The sequence below is a fragment of the Cuculus canorus genome, chromosome 27 (assembly GCF_017976375.1).
Source record: "Cuculus canorus isolate bCucCan1 chromosome 27, bCucCan1.pri, whole genome shotgun sequence".
NCBI classification, from domain to species: domain Eukaryota; kingdom Metazoa; phylum Chordata; class Aves; order Cuculiformes; family Cuculidae; genus Cuculus; species Cuculus canorus.
In genome coordinates this window covers 1172066-1191872 of record NC_071427.1, presented here as the reverse complement: position 1 = coordinate 1191872, position 19807 = coordinate 1172066, and the positions used below count along the sequence as shown (strand labels likewise).

The following is a 19807-nucleotide window of genomic DNA, read 5'->3' as shown; positions in this document are numbered from 1 at the left end:
AATGACTTCCAGTCAGCATTCCCTGGCTTCTAGCCCTGAGCTCAGGCTTCACTTTCATTCCTGCTCTGTTGCATTCCTAGTTTCTCACTGAAAAGTTTTGGACTGGCCACAAAATGAGGGAAATATTGTGGTTCAACATGGAGAGTTTCCTTTCCGGAGGGCTGCACTAAGGCCTTTCTGCAGACTCAGATCAGCCTCACCACATCCTGTATGTTTGAATTGCATTTTGGTTTAGTGAAAGTGCGGGAATTCTGGTACAAACTTGTGACTTGGTGCTGCTGTGGAGCCAGATTTCCTCAGCACAAACACTATATGCTAGGACACGGTTCTTTGTGCAAAACAACAACTCTAAAACCCCCTTAGCAATGAGATATCCACCACAATCACACCTGGATGTACGAGCTGAAGCTGCCACCAGTCCAGCAACCCACTGTAATCTTTAGCACTAACAGCAGAGAAGACTTTGGTGCCTGATTGAAACCAGCCCTTCTGGGGAAGGACAGGAGGTAGCTTGGCAGGGCCTCCTCCAGCCAAACCTGTTCTTGTGCATGGTTTGCAGGAGGAGTGGAGGTACTGGGCAAGACTCTTGTTTCCAGCTGGGAGCAGACTTGGTCTGCAAACCAGCAATACAAGTTATGGAATAACAGAGGAAAACACTGACTGTGTCCCCTGAGTCAGGATTTTGTTGTGTTTGAGAAGACTGGGAGAGCAAGAACCATGCACAAATGCACTCTTCAACCTAGTTTCTAAGAGTACACCTGTGAAATCACTTGTCCTAAGATTTAAAAGGGAAGGAAAGCTGAAACGAAGCAATGTAGCTGACTGGCTGTACCCATCTAAACACTTCTCAGCTTTGGGCAGCCCAGTCTCATCCCGCTTTCCGTGTTTGGTAGCACAGAACCATCGCTTTACAGTGTGAATCTGCTTGTTATCGGCACAGCCCATCCCCGTCGCTCTGGAGTGGTCTCCGAGTGCCTTTTAAGATAAAGCAAACTATGGACATTCTGCTTGGTGACCAGGCTGGTCTGCAAGTGACCTCTGGTGCCACAGGGGACTGAAGTAGACAGTGAAGACTCCAGTATGGGCAGAGAGGGCTTCTGTGCAAAGGTCTCATGGATACAAGTGTGTTTCAAGGTTCCTGAGGCTGCTTGTGGCAAAGGCGTTGGGAGTACAGACGGGTGCTGAGCGGAGAACTTACAGAAACCAGTCCACAGCGATGATCAGCGTGATGTCTTCAGTAGGCAGCCCCACAGATGTCAACACAATAACCATTGTCACCAGTCCTGCCTGGGGAATCCCTGCAGCTCCAATGCTGGCGGCCGTGGCAGTGATGCTGGAGGGAACAGGAAAGCCCAGCTATCAGTAAAGGGAGGAAAAGCGGCAGTCGCGCTGCAAAAATGTCAGGAAGCACCTCAAATTCATCATCAACAAAACATCTCGGCAGCCTTTCTGCCCTCATCAGTGAGCACATGGTGACACATGGGACAGCAGCCCGTCAGCCAGGCTCCCCCATGCCAGACACCCGTCCGTTAGAGACTGCCCACTGCAGCTCTAGCAAAGGGATGACCCAGGCCTGGAAATGCAATGAGGGATCAAGAGGAGCCTCCTTAACGATGTGGTGCCCAAACTGTATGTGCTTCTACACCTGGAGGTGTTGTACACCCTACTTTTCCATGCATTTTTTCTCATTGTATTTTCTGAGCCAAAGAGGAACCTGCCCACACCTCAGACAAGCCAACACAACTGAAACCCTTCCTCTAGTCCCATAACTCTTTCCATAGTCACCTTATTGTGATGATCTGCCCGAAGTCAAGTTCGTAGTTGTTTACTTGTGCAATGAAGATGGCTGCAAGGGCCTCGTACAGAGCAGTACCGTCCATGTTAATCGTGGCTCCCACAGGCAGAACAAACCTCGTGATGCGTCTGTCCACACCGTTGTTTTCTTCCAGGCATCTGAAGGTGATGGGCAGAGTCGCTGAGCTGAAAAAAATTCACAAAACAACATGAATTGGGTGTATGTTGACTTTGGAAGAGGGACTAAGACTCTGCCTGGTATATGACCTTACCCACCTGCTTTTTCACCCTGCCATGAGAGCCAGAGGCCAGAAGCTGCTGGGAGAGAGAGCAGTCTGAGCAAGGCTTCCTCCGCTATGGGGCACGCTGCAGCTGCACATTGAGACATGGCTTTCCTCAGGGGGCTGGGACAGGGGCTGGGTAGCCCTGGGGCTGGTGATGCTGGTGTAACACCAAAAATAGGTGATGCTGGAGGATTCAGGGTACGTGGGACAGAGCCTTAAGAGCAAAATTCTTTTCCTATTACAAAACCCTTAAGCCCTTTCTCACCCACCTCAGTGCATAAGACAAGAATGACCCACATGTGAGAATACAACTTGCAGGGAAAGTGGGGAATTGTTGCTGAAAAAGAACAGGAGCAGGAAAAATGCAGTGTGTTTCAGCGGGAGGGACTGGTCTGTGCTTGCCTGGATATGAAGACAGCAAGAAAATTGGCACTTGGTGAAACAACAGCTCCCTACAACCTCTTGCTTTGGCCGTGTTGCTTGGCAGCAAGAATCATTGAACGCAGGGGTGTTTGTGCCTTCGCTCAGGCCTCCTGTGTGTTTAACGCCAGCTGCACAGGGTGCTGGGACAGAGACATGGATAAAGGGTTGCGAGTGCGTGTGTGTGAGAGGGGTCTGCATGCACAATAATGTTGCCCTTCCGTGGGCAATACTTGTCCCGAGCTCAAGGTGGTGATGCCCTGGCCCAGGTTGCCCAGGGAAGCTGTAGATGCCCCATCCCTGGAGGTGTTCAAGGTCAGGTTGGATGCAGCTTGGAGCAACCGGATCCAGTGGGAGGTGTCCCTTCCCATGGCAGGGAGGTGGATTTAGATGATCTTTAAGGTCTTTTCCAATTCAAACCATTCTATGACTCTACGAATTCAATGCTGCAAGCAGAGTCACCACCGTGTTTGGTGAGGAGGAATACGGGTCGTGCACTGATGGTTAGAGATGGCCATGTGAGATGCCCCTTCTGAGCAGGGGAGTGGAAATCTTGTCATGCTCAAATGAGCTTGGCTGGATCAGCACAAAAGCTGTTAGTGCTAGAAACTGTGAGGCTGAGGCCAACTAAGTACTGAGAAGCAGCCCCAGAGTATCCACGCCAGCCCCAACCCTACTCCTGTATGGTCATCGTACCTTGAGGAGGTGCCCAGGGCTGTGATGAGGGCCTGCAGGAGCCCTGCGATGAATACCCAGGGGTTTCTGTGAGTGACGATGAAGTAGAGCAGTGGCAGGACGCAGAGGGCATGAATGAGGAGTCCAACGATGACGGTGAGCGTGTACATCCCCAGCTGGCCTCCCATCACTGCTAGGTCATCCATCTCCAGGATTTTGCCAGCAATTAAAAACATGATCCCAACTGGAGCATACCTGGGGCAGAAACACAAGAGCAATGCTTAGAACTGGCACCCACACCTTCACACCAGCTTTGTCACATGCTGCCTGGACAATTCCCCAACAGGCCAGAAGGGCTCACTGAGCCTGATCATCAGATGATAGTGCTGGTTTCTTTTCTGCAAACCCGCAGAGAGCTGGGACTTTGTCACGTTATGGTCAAAACCCAGCGCGTGTTGTGCCATCAGGAACAACAGGACTCTGTTGTGGGCACAGCTTGGGCACTGGTGGAGGTTTCCTCGTCCTGCTGGGTCCCCTACGTTTCCACAACACCCCTTGTAGATCTGATAGGGGAGGTTATGTAGAGGAGTCTTCAGAGTCTTTTCCTTTCCTAACTCAGCTTGGGCTTAGAGTATATTTTTTACACACAGGGACGTACAGGAGAAACAGGGAATTGGGGAGTAAAAGCAATAGTGTCCTGTAGGCTCTGGAATATCAGCCTTGCCATCTTCAGACATTCACATTTAGGGAATAGGGACTTGGAGGGAATCCATACCTAGTGCAGCAAGCACACTAACACCAGACATGGCTTAATAAAAACACATTTTGGGGTACACTGCTGTCCTTTCCATCCCTTATGGCTTTTTCCCCCCCTCCATAACAATGCATCTCATGAACGTTAGTGAGGCTCCACAGGAAGGAAGCCATAACACAGACATGGAGAATATAACGGGCACTAAACTAAACATGGACAAATATGGACCAAAGAAAATCCCAGCTCCACAGCCCCACCTGGCAGGACTTGCCCCCTACAGCTCTAGAGCTCACATGCAATTCATGCACAAGGCTCAGAGGTCCACATGCCAAACTCCAACTTAGCCAGGGAGGTTTGGAAAAGTTTCAGGAAAGGATTTCACGAATATTTCATTTCCTCTGACCTTCCTCTTAGAAGTCGTTCTTGGCTGCAGCCAGTGACCAGATCTCCCCAGGAGAAATAAGGTCCTGGGAGATGCTCTGCAGGCTGTGGCTTTGGGAATGAGTGTGGGGCTGCAGCTGGCAGTTCTGCCTCCTCCCCCGGCAGGATTTTATATGGCAGGAGGGCTCTCCGGGCACTCCCTGCTGTGTGTGCACAGGCAGCGTCTGGAATGGTCCCAGGCACAGTACACCAGCACCCTGCCTTCCCACGCCGCAAGGAAGTGGGGTTTGGAGGCACCTTGAAATTGTCTCCGGGAGTTGTGTGTAGGTCTACTTGTTCCTCTGTGCTTTTGCTTTCCCTTCTGTGCTCTCAGGCAACTCTCGTTTCTTCTGAGGAAAGCAAGGCCCCAAGTTCTGGCTAATCCATGGAGGAGAAGATCCCAGACGGGCTGGGGCTCTGCTAGTGTTCTTTTTCTCCTTAATCTCTTTCTGTCCCCCGGTGCCCAGGATGTTGCTCCAAGATAAAAGATTGTGACTACGCAATGGAAGGTGGAGTGATCTGACCTGGGAGAGGGTGCGGGGCTGACAGATCCTCTCCCTGTCAGACACTTCCATGTGTTCTGCCAGCCCCACATCTCTCCTGTGCCTACCACAAGCTCCTGTCTAGACTTTGAACCCTGGATGAATAAAGAGCTTAAAACAACAACATGAAGTAAAATGCTGCCTTCTAGAGAAGACTCATCTCAGCAAGGCCATGCTCATCAAGACCATGTAGCACAGGCAGCCTTACACAGAAAGCCCTGAGCAGCTGAGCTCAGAGGAGTTGGGATCTGGGAGACCTCAAAGGGAAAAGCAATAACTTTGAGTTGACGTTGTCAACCCAGCTCAGCTCTCAGAGCTGACGCTCTCAGGTGCCTCCCTGAGCAGCAGGAAAGTGTCAATAGATTATTGTGATTCAAAGCTAAGTCAGACTCCTGGAACATAGCTGGAAGGAAAGCTTTTGGTGGGAAAGCCTCACACCCTACCGCTGTTGGTAAGGCTAAGAGATCTTCCACTCCAGCTCTCTGGTCTTCCAAGGATGTTTCCAAGCAGCCTCAAGGAAAGCAAGTCCTGGTGTACCTGATATTTCTAAGGTAAAAACAAAAAAAACAGGAAATGAAATGTGAACAAATATCCCATCCAGACTTTTCCCTCCAGCCTGATGGAGCCAAAGGAACGCTGTGCCCATCTGCTTTTCCTGTGCTTGTCATCCTTAAAGCTACCCCACGTCTCATCAGGTCAGCGGAAACTGCACCTGCAGACCTCCTGCTCCAACCGGCCGTGCTCCTCACCAGATGATAATGGCCACCAGCCTCATGATGGCTTCGTTGAGGCAGTTAAAGAACTCCCGCAGGGCCCGTCCCTTCTGCTTCATGCTGCCGATCACCAAACCGAAGCACATGGAGAACACTACCAGCCCCAGCGCGTTCACCCCATTGGCTGAGCCCGGGATGGGAATGACTTCTTCAAAGGTCAGCACCTCGGAGACGGTCCCCAGGGCATGAGTGACGTTCTCCAGGATGCTGGTGATGTTCTCAGGCACAGGGATCTGAGTGGTTGTCACACCTGCGGTGACATTGCTGCTGTGGACGACGGTTCTGGTGAAGACCCTGGTGCTGTACTGCGTCTTGTACTGCAAAGATACAGATTAATCAGATGCATTCACAGGCCCTTGGTCAGGAGCTCAGGACAACAGGCTGGGCTCATGCATCCCTTCCTAAAGAAAGGAGAACACTGCAACTTGACTGCTGAGCTGTGTGGGAAACTTGCCTTGCCTGTTCTCAAGCTCCCTAGCTTAATACCTTCACCAAAAAGTTCCTAGACCTGAATGTCAAAAGAGCCCTTTGGAGCATCTCATACCCCAGGACTGAGGTATCCTGGATTCTCTGATAACTCTTTGCACTTCTTCCCAGGGCACTCGCACTGCAGAAGAGACAAATCCTTGAGGAATCTGCTCCCATTTCACTGCCAGCACAAGCCTGCTACCTGAGATCACACAAACACTTGCTGAGTGTGGGATGGGGTGGAAGGTGAAGCTTGAAAAGCTTTCCTGGAGGATGCTACAACACAGACTAGTGACTGCAGGGCCTTCTGGAGCAGTCAGACCTGGGGAAGTGTGGTGGCACTATAAAGCAATTCCATCTGTCATAGAATCATAGAATGATTTGAGTTGGAAGGGATCTTAAAGATCATCTAATCCCAACCCTCCCACCATGGGCAGGGACACCTCCCACTGGATCCAGTTGCTCCAAGCCCCATCCAACCTGGCCTTGAACACCTCCAGGGATGGGGCAGCCACCACGTCCCTGGGCAACCTGGGCCAGGGCCTCACCACCCTCAGTGTGAACAATTTCCTCCTTATGGCTAATCTAAACCTTCCCTCTTCCAATTTAAAGCCATTCCCCCTCGTCCTATCAACCTGTGCCTTTGTAAAAACTCCCTCCTCGGCTTTCTTGTAGCCCCTTCAGGTACTGGAAGGTCGCTATAAGGTCTCCTCAGAGCCTCCTCTTCTCCAGGCTGAGCAAGCCCAACTCTCTCAGCCTGTCCTCGTACGAGAGGTGCTTCAGCCTTTGGATCATCTTTGTAGCCCTTCTCTGGACCCACTCCAACAGTTCCATCTTCTTCTTACGCTGAGGATTCCAGAACTGGACATAGGACTCCAGGTGGGATCTCACAGGAGCAGTGCAGAGGGGCAGAATCCCTTCCCTCCCTGCTGGCCACACTGCTTTGGATGCAGCCCAGGACACGGTTGGTTTCTGGGCTTTGAGCGCATGTTGCGGCTCATGTCAAGCTTCTCATGCCCAGCACCCCAAGTCCTTCTCTGCAGGGCTGCTCTCAATCACATCATCCCCTATCCCATACTGAAACTGTGGACCATGGTCTAGGACACAGGGTGCAAAGGGAGCTGATAGCTCTGATGGGATTGCATACCTGTTTGAAGCAGGCTTCTACCAGGTTGGGTGGGAACATATTCCTGCAGGAGATAAAACAAGGAAAGAATTATTGTCCTGTTTGACTAGCAGGAAAACATGGGCTTCCTGGCTAACACCGGGAGCAGCATCTCGGGTCACAGCTCTCACAGTGCACAGCTCTCACAGGCTACAGAGCAGCTGTGCCCTCTCTGTCTGATGGACAGAAGATGGGACTACACTGATCTGCAGCCACGCGCCCTCCTGCACCTTTTTGGACTCCCACCGCAGCCTTTCAGACTCCAGAAGGCTGTGCTTCAGGGATGTAGGAAGAGACTATGCACACAGCACTGGGAGATGGGTGCAGTACAAAAGCATCATCAAACCCACCTGAACCTCAAAGCAATTCCATATAACAATTATTAACGCAGTGCCCTGCTTTCAGCCTCATCTCTGCAGCTGGTGTTTGTTATCCTGCACCTCGGGAACACAGCCTCCTAACCCTTGAGAACGTAGAGCTGTGCTATCCACTGTGTAAGGTCACAGCAAGGCAGGGAGAGGCAACGTCTCGGGAACCACTTCCTCGATTTCCTTGGGTCAAGACAGACATTTGGAGCAGCCGTTGCTGAGTGCAGCACTGATAGTTTCCATTACTTGTTTTGCTGAGCACACCTTGGCCTGTTGCATTCATACCTCTGCCAGAAGGGCAGGACTCCAGAGCTCCAGACCAAGCACTCAACCTCAGAGTGGCAAAGCCAGTGAGCAAGACTGAGGTAGAAGTAGAAGGCTGGGCAGAATTTAGCCACAAACCTCTTCCCTAAGAGTGCTGGGACATTTCAAAAGGACATGGACCTTAATGATACGGTCTCTAGATGAGACTGTCTTGTTTACCTACCTCACCAAGTCCATGAAGGCATCTGTGGTCTGCACCTGCTCAATTCTACCCTCTCGGTGAAGTTTGTCCTTAGATCCTTTTCCTGGGTGGATGATGATCACCATGAGGATGCCAATGAAGACTGCTATGATGGTGGTCACCATGTAGTAGACAACAGCCCGCATCCCCATCTTCCCTGAGGCTCTGCCATCCAGCGAGGCCATTCCTGAGGAGTCATACAGAGAGATAAAGTTAGAAGGTCTATTGTCTTAGAGGCAAACAGGATGCCTGAGGAAGATTCAAAGCATGCAGGGAACATCTGTGAGGTGGACAGGGATCTGTGGTCTCTAGGGGCACAGCACACGAGGGTTGGACTTTGGAACTCCAAGGTGATGTTGGTATGGGAGAATGTGGTTTGTGGTTATGAAGAGGCATAGCACTGGTGGGTCTTAGACTGCATTTGGAAATACAGCAATTTCCTCCTAAACCTCTCAGGGAAATAATCCCCTCCAGTACCTTGTGCCTTGAATTTCCTAATGGTGGATGTTTCAGCAGGTGGAATGCCTGTGATCCCTTCTGCTGTCTGAATGCTTGGCTGGCTGGCATGTCTTCTATGAGGACCTGGATGAAACAAGCCCTCCAGCTGGTGATGAACTCCAGCACTTTTGGACTGACATGAATTAACCTTCCCTAGGCTGGAGGAAACCTGAAGCTGAGTTGAGCAAAAAACTTTTGAGGTTATGGAGGATGATATCCTTTTTAGTGCCTAAGTGTGAGCTTTGGAAACACCACATTGTGTCCTCCCTGATCTTCTGAGAAAGCACAAGACCTTCTGCTTCTCATCCCCACTACCAAGACAGCACAAGTATAAGCACGAATCGTGTTCTCCACAGCTGTAGGTTCAGGCTTGTCACCGCTGGCCAAGCCAAACCAAGCTCCTCCAGCTGAGGCACAAAGGGTTACTCCCACACCAGGTAGCATCCGTCTTTGGTGTTTGTTGCCTCGGCTGAGAGCAGCTGAAAGCACTTCTCACCTGTAATCAAGCTGGAGACAATGAGAGGAAGAACCAGCATCTGGAGCATACGCATGAGCAGCTCGCCGGGGAAGGAGAAATACTTGATCTGGCGATAGGTCAGCTGATAGGGACGGAGGGAAAATGCCAGGATGATCCCTGTGGATCAGCAAAGGAAGAGAATGGAAATGGGGCTGTGTGAGCCAGTGGCCTCAGTCCTACAGCTTTTCTCTTTCTCATCTCATCTGTTCTCAGCTCCTCCTCTCCCCAAAGAAGCAAATACTCTTTCTTTTTTTTGGAAAGGCTATCATTTAGGGGTTCCTGTGTGCTCTCTCTCTCTCTTTTTCTAAAATAGTTATATGCACAGGAGCATTGTTGCTCTGTTTGCTGCTCCTCTGGGGTCTGTTCTCAGGAAGCTGAACACACAAATGCTGTGAGCAGGGAGCTATCTCTGCCCTAAGTGTAGCTACACACTTTGGAGACCTTGTCTGCCCATCATTTAAAACTGACTTCAGCCAGGGAGTTACAGATGTACAGCCTCGATCAAAAGCCAGGGAACAATCCCCTACCTGCTGGGTAGATCTGTTTTGTGTTGTACTTTGCATCAGTTCCCCCTTCTGGTTCTGCCAGGCTAAAGGTCTGAGATGAACCTGAGGAGCTCCTGTGCCAGTAGCTGCACTCGTTAGAAGCCTCTGAACAAACCTGGATGTTTTCTTCAGAGGATTGGCAGAGCTGGATGGTCAAATCCTTTTAGTTGTAGACCGTTCCTGAGCTACAGCCAGAAAGGATCAGCAAGGACTCCATCACACCCCCTCAGCAAGGTCTGTTGTCCTTGCACACAAAGGTATTTCTGATTTGGACAGCACTTTTTTGCTCGTCATCTTCACCTCCCCAGCTAAATCGTTATGATAAAATCAAATCTTTGTTGAATAAACAATTGTTTCGCCACATTTATAAATGGTGCCCCATGTTGCCCTCAGCTCCATACCGAGTAAGACCGCAGCAATAGTGAAGAGGACAAAGGCATTTCTCCTGAAGAAGCTTTTAGCGCTGTCGGCAGTGATGCTGTGCATCCGCTTCTTGGCCCGTGCTGCCCGCTTCTGCACGGCCTGCCGGAACCGCTGCACCCGGCCCTCAGCATTGAGCCGCTTGGCTGCATCCTCATTGAGGAACAGGCTGTTGACGTGACTCTGCTCGCTCATGGTCAGCACAGCTGCTCAGTCCCCAGGGCACGGCTCTGCAGGGGGAAGCACAGGCAGGGAAGCATAAGTTGCAGCACTCGACACCTCGCCTTCGTTTCTAGGTCATTTCCCTGGGGCTGTGAGCAGGTTATTATAGAGCTGATTAGTGAGCTCCTCTGCTAGGAGCAGACCCCAGAACAAGGCATCTAAAGGGCTACCTTGAGATGGATGATCTTGTCACAAGTGCCCATGGCTGGGGAGTTGGAACTGGATGATCTTTAAGGTCCATTCTGACCCAAACCATTCTATGATTCTATGACTGCTTTGGTGCTTCCAGAGAAGCTCTTGCCTCTGTAGCACCCAGTTGCACAGAGAAGCGGCGTGTGATTGGAGCCTTGGCAGCCAGGAAGGGCTCCACAGCCACCCAGGACCGCTTAGGAGTTTGATCAGTTTGGACAGGGATGAATTTATATCAACTGGCAATAGAACCAGTTCCTGTACATAAAGTGTTCCAAAGAAGATCAAGCAGCAAACAACATATCCGACATCCCTCCTAGCTGGACAGGCTCCTACCAGGACAGCTTTCTCTGGGTCATACACGTCTGGAGTCTGCCATTTCAACTCAGATAAACACCTACCATGGATTGACAGCATCGCCTTAGGGAGGAGTTGGCTCACAGTACAACATTGCAAGATCATTTACAACAGAGAGATTAAGGAAAACCATTCTGAAAGAAGATTTGTTTGCACAGGTGCTGATGACAGTGGAGTACCCACCCTGGAGATGTTAAAAAACCATGCAGAAGCAGCACTTCAGGACATGGTGCAGCTTGCACGGTGGGGTTGGGCTGATGGTTGGACTGGATGAACTTAGAGGTCTTTTCCAACCTTAATGATTCTATGAGTCTAATGCCTTCATGATGCTCAGAGCAGTGGAGAGACCCCTGCAGTGGCCCAGCCGTGTCACTTGAAGCCCTCCCAAGGCTAAGCTGTGTGAAGGCCACTGGTAAAGATTCTGGCTGCAGGAACCTTGCAGTGCTGCTGCATTCCCCTAGACTTTTGGATTAGCAAATAAGCATTCTGTGGATTTTGCTCTGCTGATTCTAACTCGATCACACATTCACTTTCTTATTACGCCACCCTGCTTTTATCTGTTGATGGAGCCAGCGTACATCAGGCCGGGTGAAAGCTTTGCCCGTCTTCCTCCTTTTCACGGCCAGTCCTCCTACTTTTCACAGCAATGCATGACAGAAACAAACTGCAAAGTGCATATTCCTTCAGTTCATTGAGTTTGTGCCTCCCAAACTCCACCATAGGTTTAGCAGCTACGGATTCAATCCCCTGCGTCCCAGAATGGACTTGTGTTATTTATCTAGTAGTCTCCCAGATACAGGTTTGGACAAACCTTTGTCCAGAGCAGTGGTGGCTGCCCCATCCCTGGAGATGTTCAGGCCAGGTTGGATGGGGCTTGGAGCAACCTGATCCAGTGGGAGGTGTCTGTGCCCATGGCAGGGGATGGAACTGGATGGGCTTTGAGGCCCTTTGCAACCCAAACCATTCTATGATTCTAAGCAACAAAGCTATTATTTTTCAGGTTCCAATGAGCCAGGACTTTCACACATCTTGTATCCTCCTGTCTTGACAGTTCCTGGCATCACTGGACCTACAAGGAAGAGGACACCTCTCAGATCTCTCTCCCTGTGCCATCATATCCTCACAGAATGACCCCTTTTGTGATCCATTTTACCTTCTTTTGTCTGCCGGATTTCCAGAAGTATGTCCCAGAGCTTTCTGCCCTTACGGTGAGAAAAGGAATTGTCTGCACCATCAGCGCTGGAGGGATAGGATCGGACAGTACAGACTCTTTCATTTGGAAGAGATCTACAACAATCATCTCACCCAATTACCTGAGACCACTTCAGGGTTGACCAGTAATAAAAGCTTGTTCTTAAGGGCAATGTCCAAATGCCTCTTAAATACAGAGAGGCTTGGGGCATCAACCACCCCTCAAGGCAGCCTGTCCTCTGGATGCATCTGAGGACCTTCTCATTCCTCTCAAACAGTGGGGCCCAGCACTGCACACAGAACTCCAGCTGAGGCCACCCCAACCCTAAAGACAGCAGAAGAATCCCCTCTCTTGTCCAGCAAGTTCTACTACATTTGATGCACCCTGGGTTGTGCTTTGCCCTCTCGGCTGCCAGGAAACACTGCTGACTCCTCTTGAGCTGCTTCTCACCAGCACCCCCAGATCTCTTTCTGCAGGGCTGCTCCCAGACACTCCTCTCCCCACTACGCTTGTTCCCCAGTGTTATTCCATCCCAGGGGCAGAATCTGATGATTCAACTAGTTTATTTCATCCCGTTAATGATTTTCCCGTGCTCCAATTTATCAGAACTCTCTCGAGAGGCCGCTTGTCCCTGGAGCCAGCAGCACCTCCCAGTTTGGGATTGACAGCAAGTTTGCGAAGTTCCTGCAGCCAGAACATCGATGGAAATACAGAACGGCCCTGGGTTCAAGCCCTGAGGAACCTCGCTGGTGACCGCTCCACAGCCACATGGAGCCCCAGTCACTACAACCCCTTGAACTCTGCTGTCCAGCCGGTCCTTCACCCAGTGCACCCGCTCATCCCACAGCTGGACAAGGATGCTGGGAGGGACACTACTAAAGCCTTACTAAAATCCAGAGAAACTACACCCACCGCCTTCCCTTCACCTATAGGATGGGTGTCCTTTTCATAGAAGGATATCAGATGAGTGAAAGAGGACCTTCCCTTTGTGAGGTCACATTGCCTGTGCCTCGGGATTGCGTTCTTCTTTAAATACCTTTCAATAGCAGCTAGTACTGAGTTCTCCACAATTTTTCTGGGTTCTGAGGTTGGACTTACAGCTCTGTAGTTCCCTGGGTCTTCCTTCAGGCCCTTTTTGTAGACTGGAATAACGCTGGTGAGCTTCCAGTCACCAGGGATGAGATTCAAAGCAGAACTGGCTACCACCTAAGGCAATGGCTTTAAAAGCAGAAGCGCCATAGGAAATTTCAAACCCCAAAGATTCTTTCTTACTCCAAAACCATTCACCCTTCATCAAACAACCCGGCACACCTCAGTACGGTGAGTTGATACCTTACTTTGACATGCAAAGCTCCCATCTCTTCAGTGAGGTGACAACAGGCTCACTGATGGCTCTGAAATCACCCATCACAGGGTTTCCACTCAGCATGGTGACCTGAGGAGGCTCACATTGAACCAGGAGTACAGAAACACAGACTCATCTCATTTCTCCTCCAAACCTTGCCTTAAGAGTTGGCCCATACCACTGCGACAGCGAGAATACCTGTACAGGGAAGGTGGGAGCAGAACCCACGTGTGCAAAGGAACTCACCTGCTCTTTTCTCCAGATGTCTCCCCATCCACGTGCACTGGAAAATGTATTTTGGGCAAACAAAATGCAATTTCTGTTTTGACATGGGAAAATTCGGGATCAGTCACTAGATCCCATGTCCCACCAGATATGCTCAGCAGCCTTCTCAGAGCAAAACTTCTCACACAGAAGGAACTCACCAGCAGAACATGCCTCTAGGATGTCCCCACCCTCCTGCTGACTTGCTCCCTTTCTCTATCTGCGTATTTTGCAATACAGCAGCCCCTCCACACCGCATTCCCTCAGCATCGCTGGCCTGAAATTGTGTAAATATTCTCTATTGCATCAGCTGGAAGTTCTCAGATTGCTGCAGTAAAGACCTCAAAACACTCCTGCACATTAACAGTCTGTCAATGGCTTGTATTTGCCTTCCCAGGAGGATGAAGTTGGCTTTGCTATCTTGGTGAAGGTTACCCTATTTATACCTGCTTCTCCAGGCTCCACTCTGCCAGAAGCACGGAGAGAGCATTTTTGGAGGTAACTTCAAGGCTGGAACCAGGAAGGACAGGATATTTTGCAAGAAGGTTCAGTGTTGCAAAACTAGTGCCTGGTTCCTGGCAATGAGGTTTCACATAAACAGTGGAATTTTGGCTATTTTAGGAACATCAGTCAGAAGATGGTGAAAGTAAAATTGGGGAAGGAAAACTTTTGCACTAGTTTTTTTTTTTTCTCCTACTCTTTGCAGATTCTTATGTTGTCGTCTGCCCATCTGCCCAGGGAGATTTCCAGCATGGAAAGAGAAGGGCAGTGGTGCTTAAGGACTTGTAAAGATCTAGAAAGGAGGAAATCTCTGAATCAATTAAGATGCATCTGTTCCAGCATGTCCTGTACGTTGAAGAACACCCGTCCTCTCTATGCCTTGTCTCTGCTAAAGCAGCCAACATCAGAAAACCTGAGACATCCTGGGTGCAGCACCTTCCCGTGAGCATGCCTTAAAGACAGAAAATCATAGGATGGTTTGGATTGAAAGGGACCTTAAGGCCCATCCAGTTTCAACTCCCTGCCGTGGGTAGGGACATCTTCCATGGTCTCATTCAATCTGATCTCGAATAGGCTGAAGGGAAGAGGAGTTGGCCATGGCACGCCCGCCAGGAGGCAGGTTCACTGGAGGGTGAAGCATGGTAGCACCAGGGCAGGTTTGCATCTCCTTGTCACAAGGTGCATACTTTTGGCCTCCCTGTGCACCCTTGTCTTTAAATACTGCTTTATTGTAAAAAGAAATGTCAGGATATGAAACTCCTTTCATTTTCCAAAGGTTATCCTAGCTCATCTCAGACCCGTGAGGAGGGGATGCAAACATAGAATCATCGACTGGTTTGAGTTGGAAGGGACATTAAAGATCATCTAATTCCAACCCCTCTGCCATGGGCAGGGACATCCCACTGGATCAGGGGCTCAAAGCCCCATCCAAACTGGACTTGAACACCTCCAGGGATGGAGCAGCCACCACTTCTCTGGGCAACCTGGGCCAGGGTCTCCTCATCGTGAAGAATTTCTTCCTAATGTCTAACTTAAATCTTCCCCCTTCCAATTTAAAGCCATTCCCCTGGTCCTGTCACTCCAGACCCTTGTAAAAAGCCCCTCTCCAGCTTTCCTGGAGCCCCTCTCAGTCCTGGAAGCTACTGTAAGACCTCCATGCAGCCTTCTCTTCTCCAGGCTGAACAACCCCAACTCTCTCAGCCTGTCCTTGGAAGGGGGATACTCCAGCCCTCAGATCATCTTCATTGCCTCCTCTGGACTCACTCGAACAGGTCCATGTCCTTCCTGTGCTGAGGGCTACAGAGCTGCCCCAGGTTGTCCATAGCAGTGGTGGCTGCCCCATCCCTGGAGGAGTTCAAGGCCAGGTTGGACGGGGCTTGGAGAAACCACATCCAGTGGGAGGTGTCCCTGCCCATGGCAGGGCTGGACCTGGGTGGGCTTTAAAGTCCCTTCCAACCCAACTCATTCCATGATTCTTCACAGGCACACACTCCGCCCTCCCCCATCCTTATCCATGCCCCTCTCCCAAGAAAAAGGCCACCTTGTTAAACTGGAGAACTAGGTTGAACAGTAGAAGGAAAAGATAGTCTTGCAATACTTCTGACTGAATTAAGATACTTCAGTAAGGACATAGTCTTGGGGTCAGGTCAACCAGATATTCTAAAAACCTTTGGCAAGGATCCTGTATGAAAGGTTTTTAAAGCAACGGATGTATCGTGGGATGAGGGGAAGGAGCCCTTCTGATCAAAGACAACACTAAAATGAGTAGCCTTTCATGGATGGTTTTGCCAATAAAGATTTCAGTTGTGAGGTCCAATCACACACTGCGCAGAATGTTGAGCTGTTCCTCTGCTCACAGGTGACCTGGAAGAGGAACCGCTGTGCGAATGAGTGAAAAGCGGTAAACACAGGAAGAATAACTTTTAATTGTACTCAAAAAGATATTGGAAATCCCCCATGAAAGAATGGGCTGGCAGAAAACCAGTGCTAGGAATTATTATGGAAGAAATTAGGGGACAGAAAAGGTGGTTGAGTCCTCATCCCTGGAAAGATTTAAAAGCCCAGTAGATGAGGTCCTCAGAGATATGGTTTAGTAGTAGACAGGTACGGTTGGACTCGGTGATTTAAAAAGTCTTTTCCAACCAAGTGATTCTATGATTCTATGAAACATTCCTGGTCTCAGGCATCCAAACAGCAGCGTGAAGGGGGCTGCATGCATTTCTGAAGGTTTTTTTTCCCATATGGTCAAAGATTCTGCACTGCTGTGTTGAGGCAGCCTGCAGCCATGGAAGCTCACAGGCCAGCTTCTGAGCAGTGCCCATGCTGGAATGCCAGCGGGATAAGAGGAGTCGTTCCGCAGTAATGTATGGGCCATGAGTCTAGTCTGTGCCCGGGACAGGCATGCAGACTCTGGAGCTGATTTTCAGATATAATTAATACAGGGCCGTGGTCTGGTTCGCCAGTCTTCTCTCACCCTCTAATCCCTGCAAAGCGCTCTTGGACCACACTGAAAGATAAACAAGAAAACACTACTTCATGGGAATGGCCAAGCACCATTCGTGGCTCTTGGACAGATGGTGAAGTCCCCAGGGGGGTCTCAGCAGAGGCAGCTATTGGCCAAGTGGCTCTTCTGTGAGATATTCCCCGTCTTTTCTTCTCTTGTGAGACCTCACCTGGAATACTGTGTCCAGTTCTGGAATCTTCAATACAAGAAGGAGATGGAGCTGTTGGAATGGGTCCAGAGGAGGCTACAAAGATGATCCGAGGGCTGGAGCACCTTCCCTGCGAGGACAGGCTGAGAGAGTTGGGCTTGTTCAGCCTGGAGAAGGCTCAGAGGAGATCTTAGAGTGACCTTCCAGTACCTGAAGGGGCTACAGGAAAGCTGGAGATAGGCTGCTTATAAAGGCTTGTGGGGATAGGACAAGGGGGAATGGGTATAAACTGGAGAGGGGCAGATTTAGACTGGACATTAGGAAGAATTTCTTCCCCATGGGAGTGGTGAGACACCGGCCCAGGTTGCCCAGGGAAGCTGTGGCTGCCCCATCCCTGGAGGTGTTCAAGGCCAGGTTGGATGGGCCTTGGGCAGCCTGATCCAGTGGGATGTCCCTGCCCATGGCAGGGGGGTTGGAACTGGATGATCATTAAGATCCCTTCCAACCCAAACTATTCTATGATTCTATGAGATAAGGAAGGTCCTGGCCACTGACAAGAAACACCACTACAGGGCACTCTTAGCATGGTGTGTGGGGCTGGAGAAAGTAAATGCAAAGTTCCAGTGAAGACTTTATCTGCCTTCTTTGCCCACACTTTGTTCTTTGAGGCAGAGCATCAGCCATCAGCCCATGTCCTGCTCCTGCTGCCTACACCTGGCACACTACCATGGCTTTCTGACTGGTAATGCGTCCACCAGCAGATTATCACATAACCAACCCCAAGGAAGGCAAAAAACTGTGTGCCCAACACAGCAGAGGACAACTCATCTTGAGAGGCTTCAAGCTCTTGGGTGGGACAAACCCAGCTGTCAATACCCAGAACAAATGGATGAGAGACAATGAAATGCTGGTGCATTCCATCATTGTCCCACTATTGCTACCGTCCGCCACACAAGGGGTTAACCTAATTAGTCCCTTTTACTCCTGGGACTGACAAGTCAGCCAAATTAGAAATGCCCACTGCAAAGACTCTCCCAGGCTTACCAGCCTCGAGGGACGGGGCAAGAGCAGCGACACCATCCCTGGTACAGCCAGTACGGTCACACCACGGGCATGGAGCACGGCACGCGGGCACGCCCGGCTGCGAGGGGCAGCGGTGCAAAAGCATCTCAGGGTCAGGCATCCCCCCTCTCGGTAATGGTTTCCCCAGGCTCGCTTTTCCCTTCGTTAATGCAATTCTCTTCTTTTTTTCACTGCTGAAGACCAGCCAAGGACTGTGAAATAATCCACAGTTTGGAGCCCACTGTTTCTCTGGTCTCCAAGGAAACTCCGCTGTTATGTTCAGCATCAAACCCAGAAGGATTTTCAAGGAGGAGAGTCTCCACAGGTTGCAGTGGGGAGGGATCCAAAGGGGGAGAAGAGGGAGGGATCTCTGCAGGAGGAGAGGGGTTGGGAAGGGCTTTGCTCAAGGTAGGCAGAGGGACAAGGGGGCACTGAGAAAGCTGCACCAGTCTGCCCAAGGTGGACGGCTTCTGGGTCACCCCGTGAGAGGGCAGAAGTTAAAGCCCATCCTCGTGTGGAGGGAGGGAAGGGTTAGTGCTGATGAGGAAGGGATGCGCCAGGCTGTTCAAGGGAAGGCAGGGCCATGCTTCACCCTCACGACTCTGCTCTGTGCCCTGACAATTGCAGTTAGCAGCTAACAAGTCCTACTCGCTTTTGGGCAGATCTCTGGCACTCCAGACCATAGTTTTGTAGCTACAGTCCCTCCACCACCAGCTGAGTAAAACAGGTGCTTCGCAGGGACCATCTTTGAAGGATGGTGAAAGAGGAGTGGATGTGTCCACTCCCGCCTCACTTTCCCCAATCTGAGTCTCAGTGCCTGTGGTCAGGAGCATTGCATCCAGGCACTGTGCTGTTAGCCAGGCTTTTTCAGTCCTGAGGACCAGGATAGAGAAGGTTCACAGAGCCCCTGTCTGGAGGCATCCTCACCCTTCACGCTGTTGGATCCTCTTCAGCCTGACCCATTGCTTGCCCTTGGGAAGGGAAGTACGAGCTCAAAGCAATGCATTCAAAGTGCCTGTATTGAACATTTCCATCCGCAAGCCCAGCTGGGGTGAACTCAGCCATCTTTGTGTTGCTATAGCAGCCCCTGGCAGAGCTTTCTGCTCAGAGAACTGCTAAGGCATCTCCATTTTCCACGCGCTCCCTGGCAGCCAGGTCCCTCCCAGCCAACTCCTACCATGACAATGAACTCAAGAGGAGAACGGATCTGCCCAGGGTTTGGCCACTGACCCATCCCTGTGCGAAAGCACCAGTTAATGGGAGGAGAAGCCACAACAGGCAGGAATTTCAGCCCAGCTAAGCTCTAAAGTGACCACCAGTTGGTCAGTTGGTTTGGGCCCTAAGTCCAACACTGGGAGGACAAGTGCCGCTCTCCCCATCACTCCCTACTCATGCAAAGGTCCTGGGATAAGGCTGCTTCTCTCCAGCCGCCCATCAGGCATTTCACCCCAGCCCAGAACACACAGTCCTGCTCCTGAAGCTCTCCTGTCCGGGCAGCCCTGTCCTAAAGCAGGGTGAGAGCTACCCCCGCTGCTCTCTCACACGTGTGCCCGAGGAAGTCTCCTGCCATCCTCCTGTCCTGCTTCAGCCCTGGACCGCTCTCATTCATGCATTCGGATTTGCTGACCAAACCACTCACCTGGAACAAGCGCGGTCGTCACGCAGGAAAGGGTCTGATTCGTCGTGGGAATGATTCGGTTGCTTTGTTCGTTAATTCTGTAAGCTGAAAGGCAGGGTGCAGGGTTTCTCCTTAGCAAGGTACAGCGTTAGCAGCGAGCTCCGAGCAATACCTCCTGCGAGAAGAAAGGAAGACTGTAATATGCTCAGGATACATGGCAGCGGGGGGGGGGGGAGTGGCATGTAGGAGGAGACTGAA

General features: G+C 50.7%; 1 protein-coding gene across 7 annotated transcripts in view; it reads right to left on the bottom strand.

Moving 5' to 3' along the window:
• LOC104064649 (excitatory amino acid transporter 4) overlaps positions 1-19807 on the bottom strand; it is a 37392-nt gene that overhangs the window by 4508 nt on the left and 13077 nt on the right. For 5 of the 7 annotated variants that reach the window (XM_054050278.1, XM_054050277.1, XM_054050272.1 and 2 more), the window contains exons 2-10: positions 19571-19724; positions 10130-10378; positions 9163-9300; positions 8151-8355; positions 7278-7320; positions 5639-5979; positions 3195-3428; positions 1786-1980; positions 1199-1333 (exon numbers count right to left, since the gene is read on the bottom strand). In XM_054050278.1, coding sequence (XP_053906253.1) covers positions 1199-1333; positions 1786-1980; positions 3195-3428; positions 5639-5979; positions 7278-7320; positions 8151-8355; positions 9163-9300; positions 10130-10343 — 1505 coding nt within the window. In that variant the 5' untranslated portion in view covers positions 10344-10378; positions 19571-19724. Of the gene's footprint in view, positions 1-1198; positions 1334-1785; positions 1981-3194; positions 3429-5638; positions 5980-7277; positions 7321-8150; positions 8356-9162; positions 9301-10129; positions 10379-10960; positions 10985-13699; positions 13906-19570; positions 19725-19807 lie in introns of those variants that run through there. The other 2 variants (XM_009567008.2, XM_054050276.1) reach the window with 2 other exon arrangements.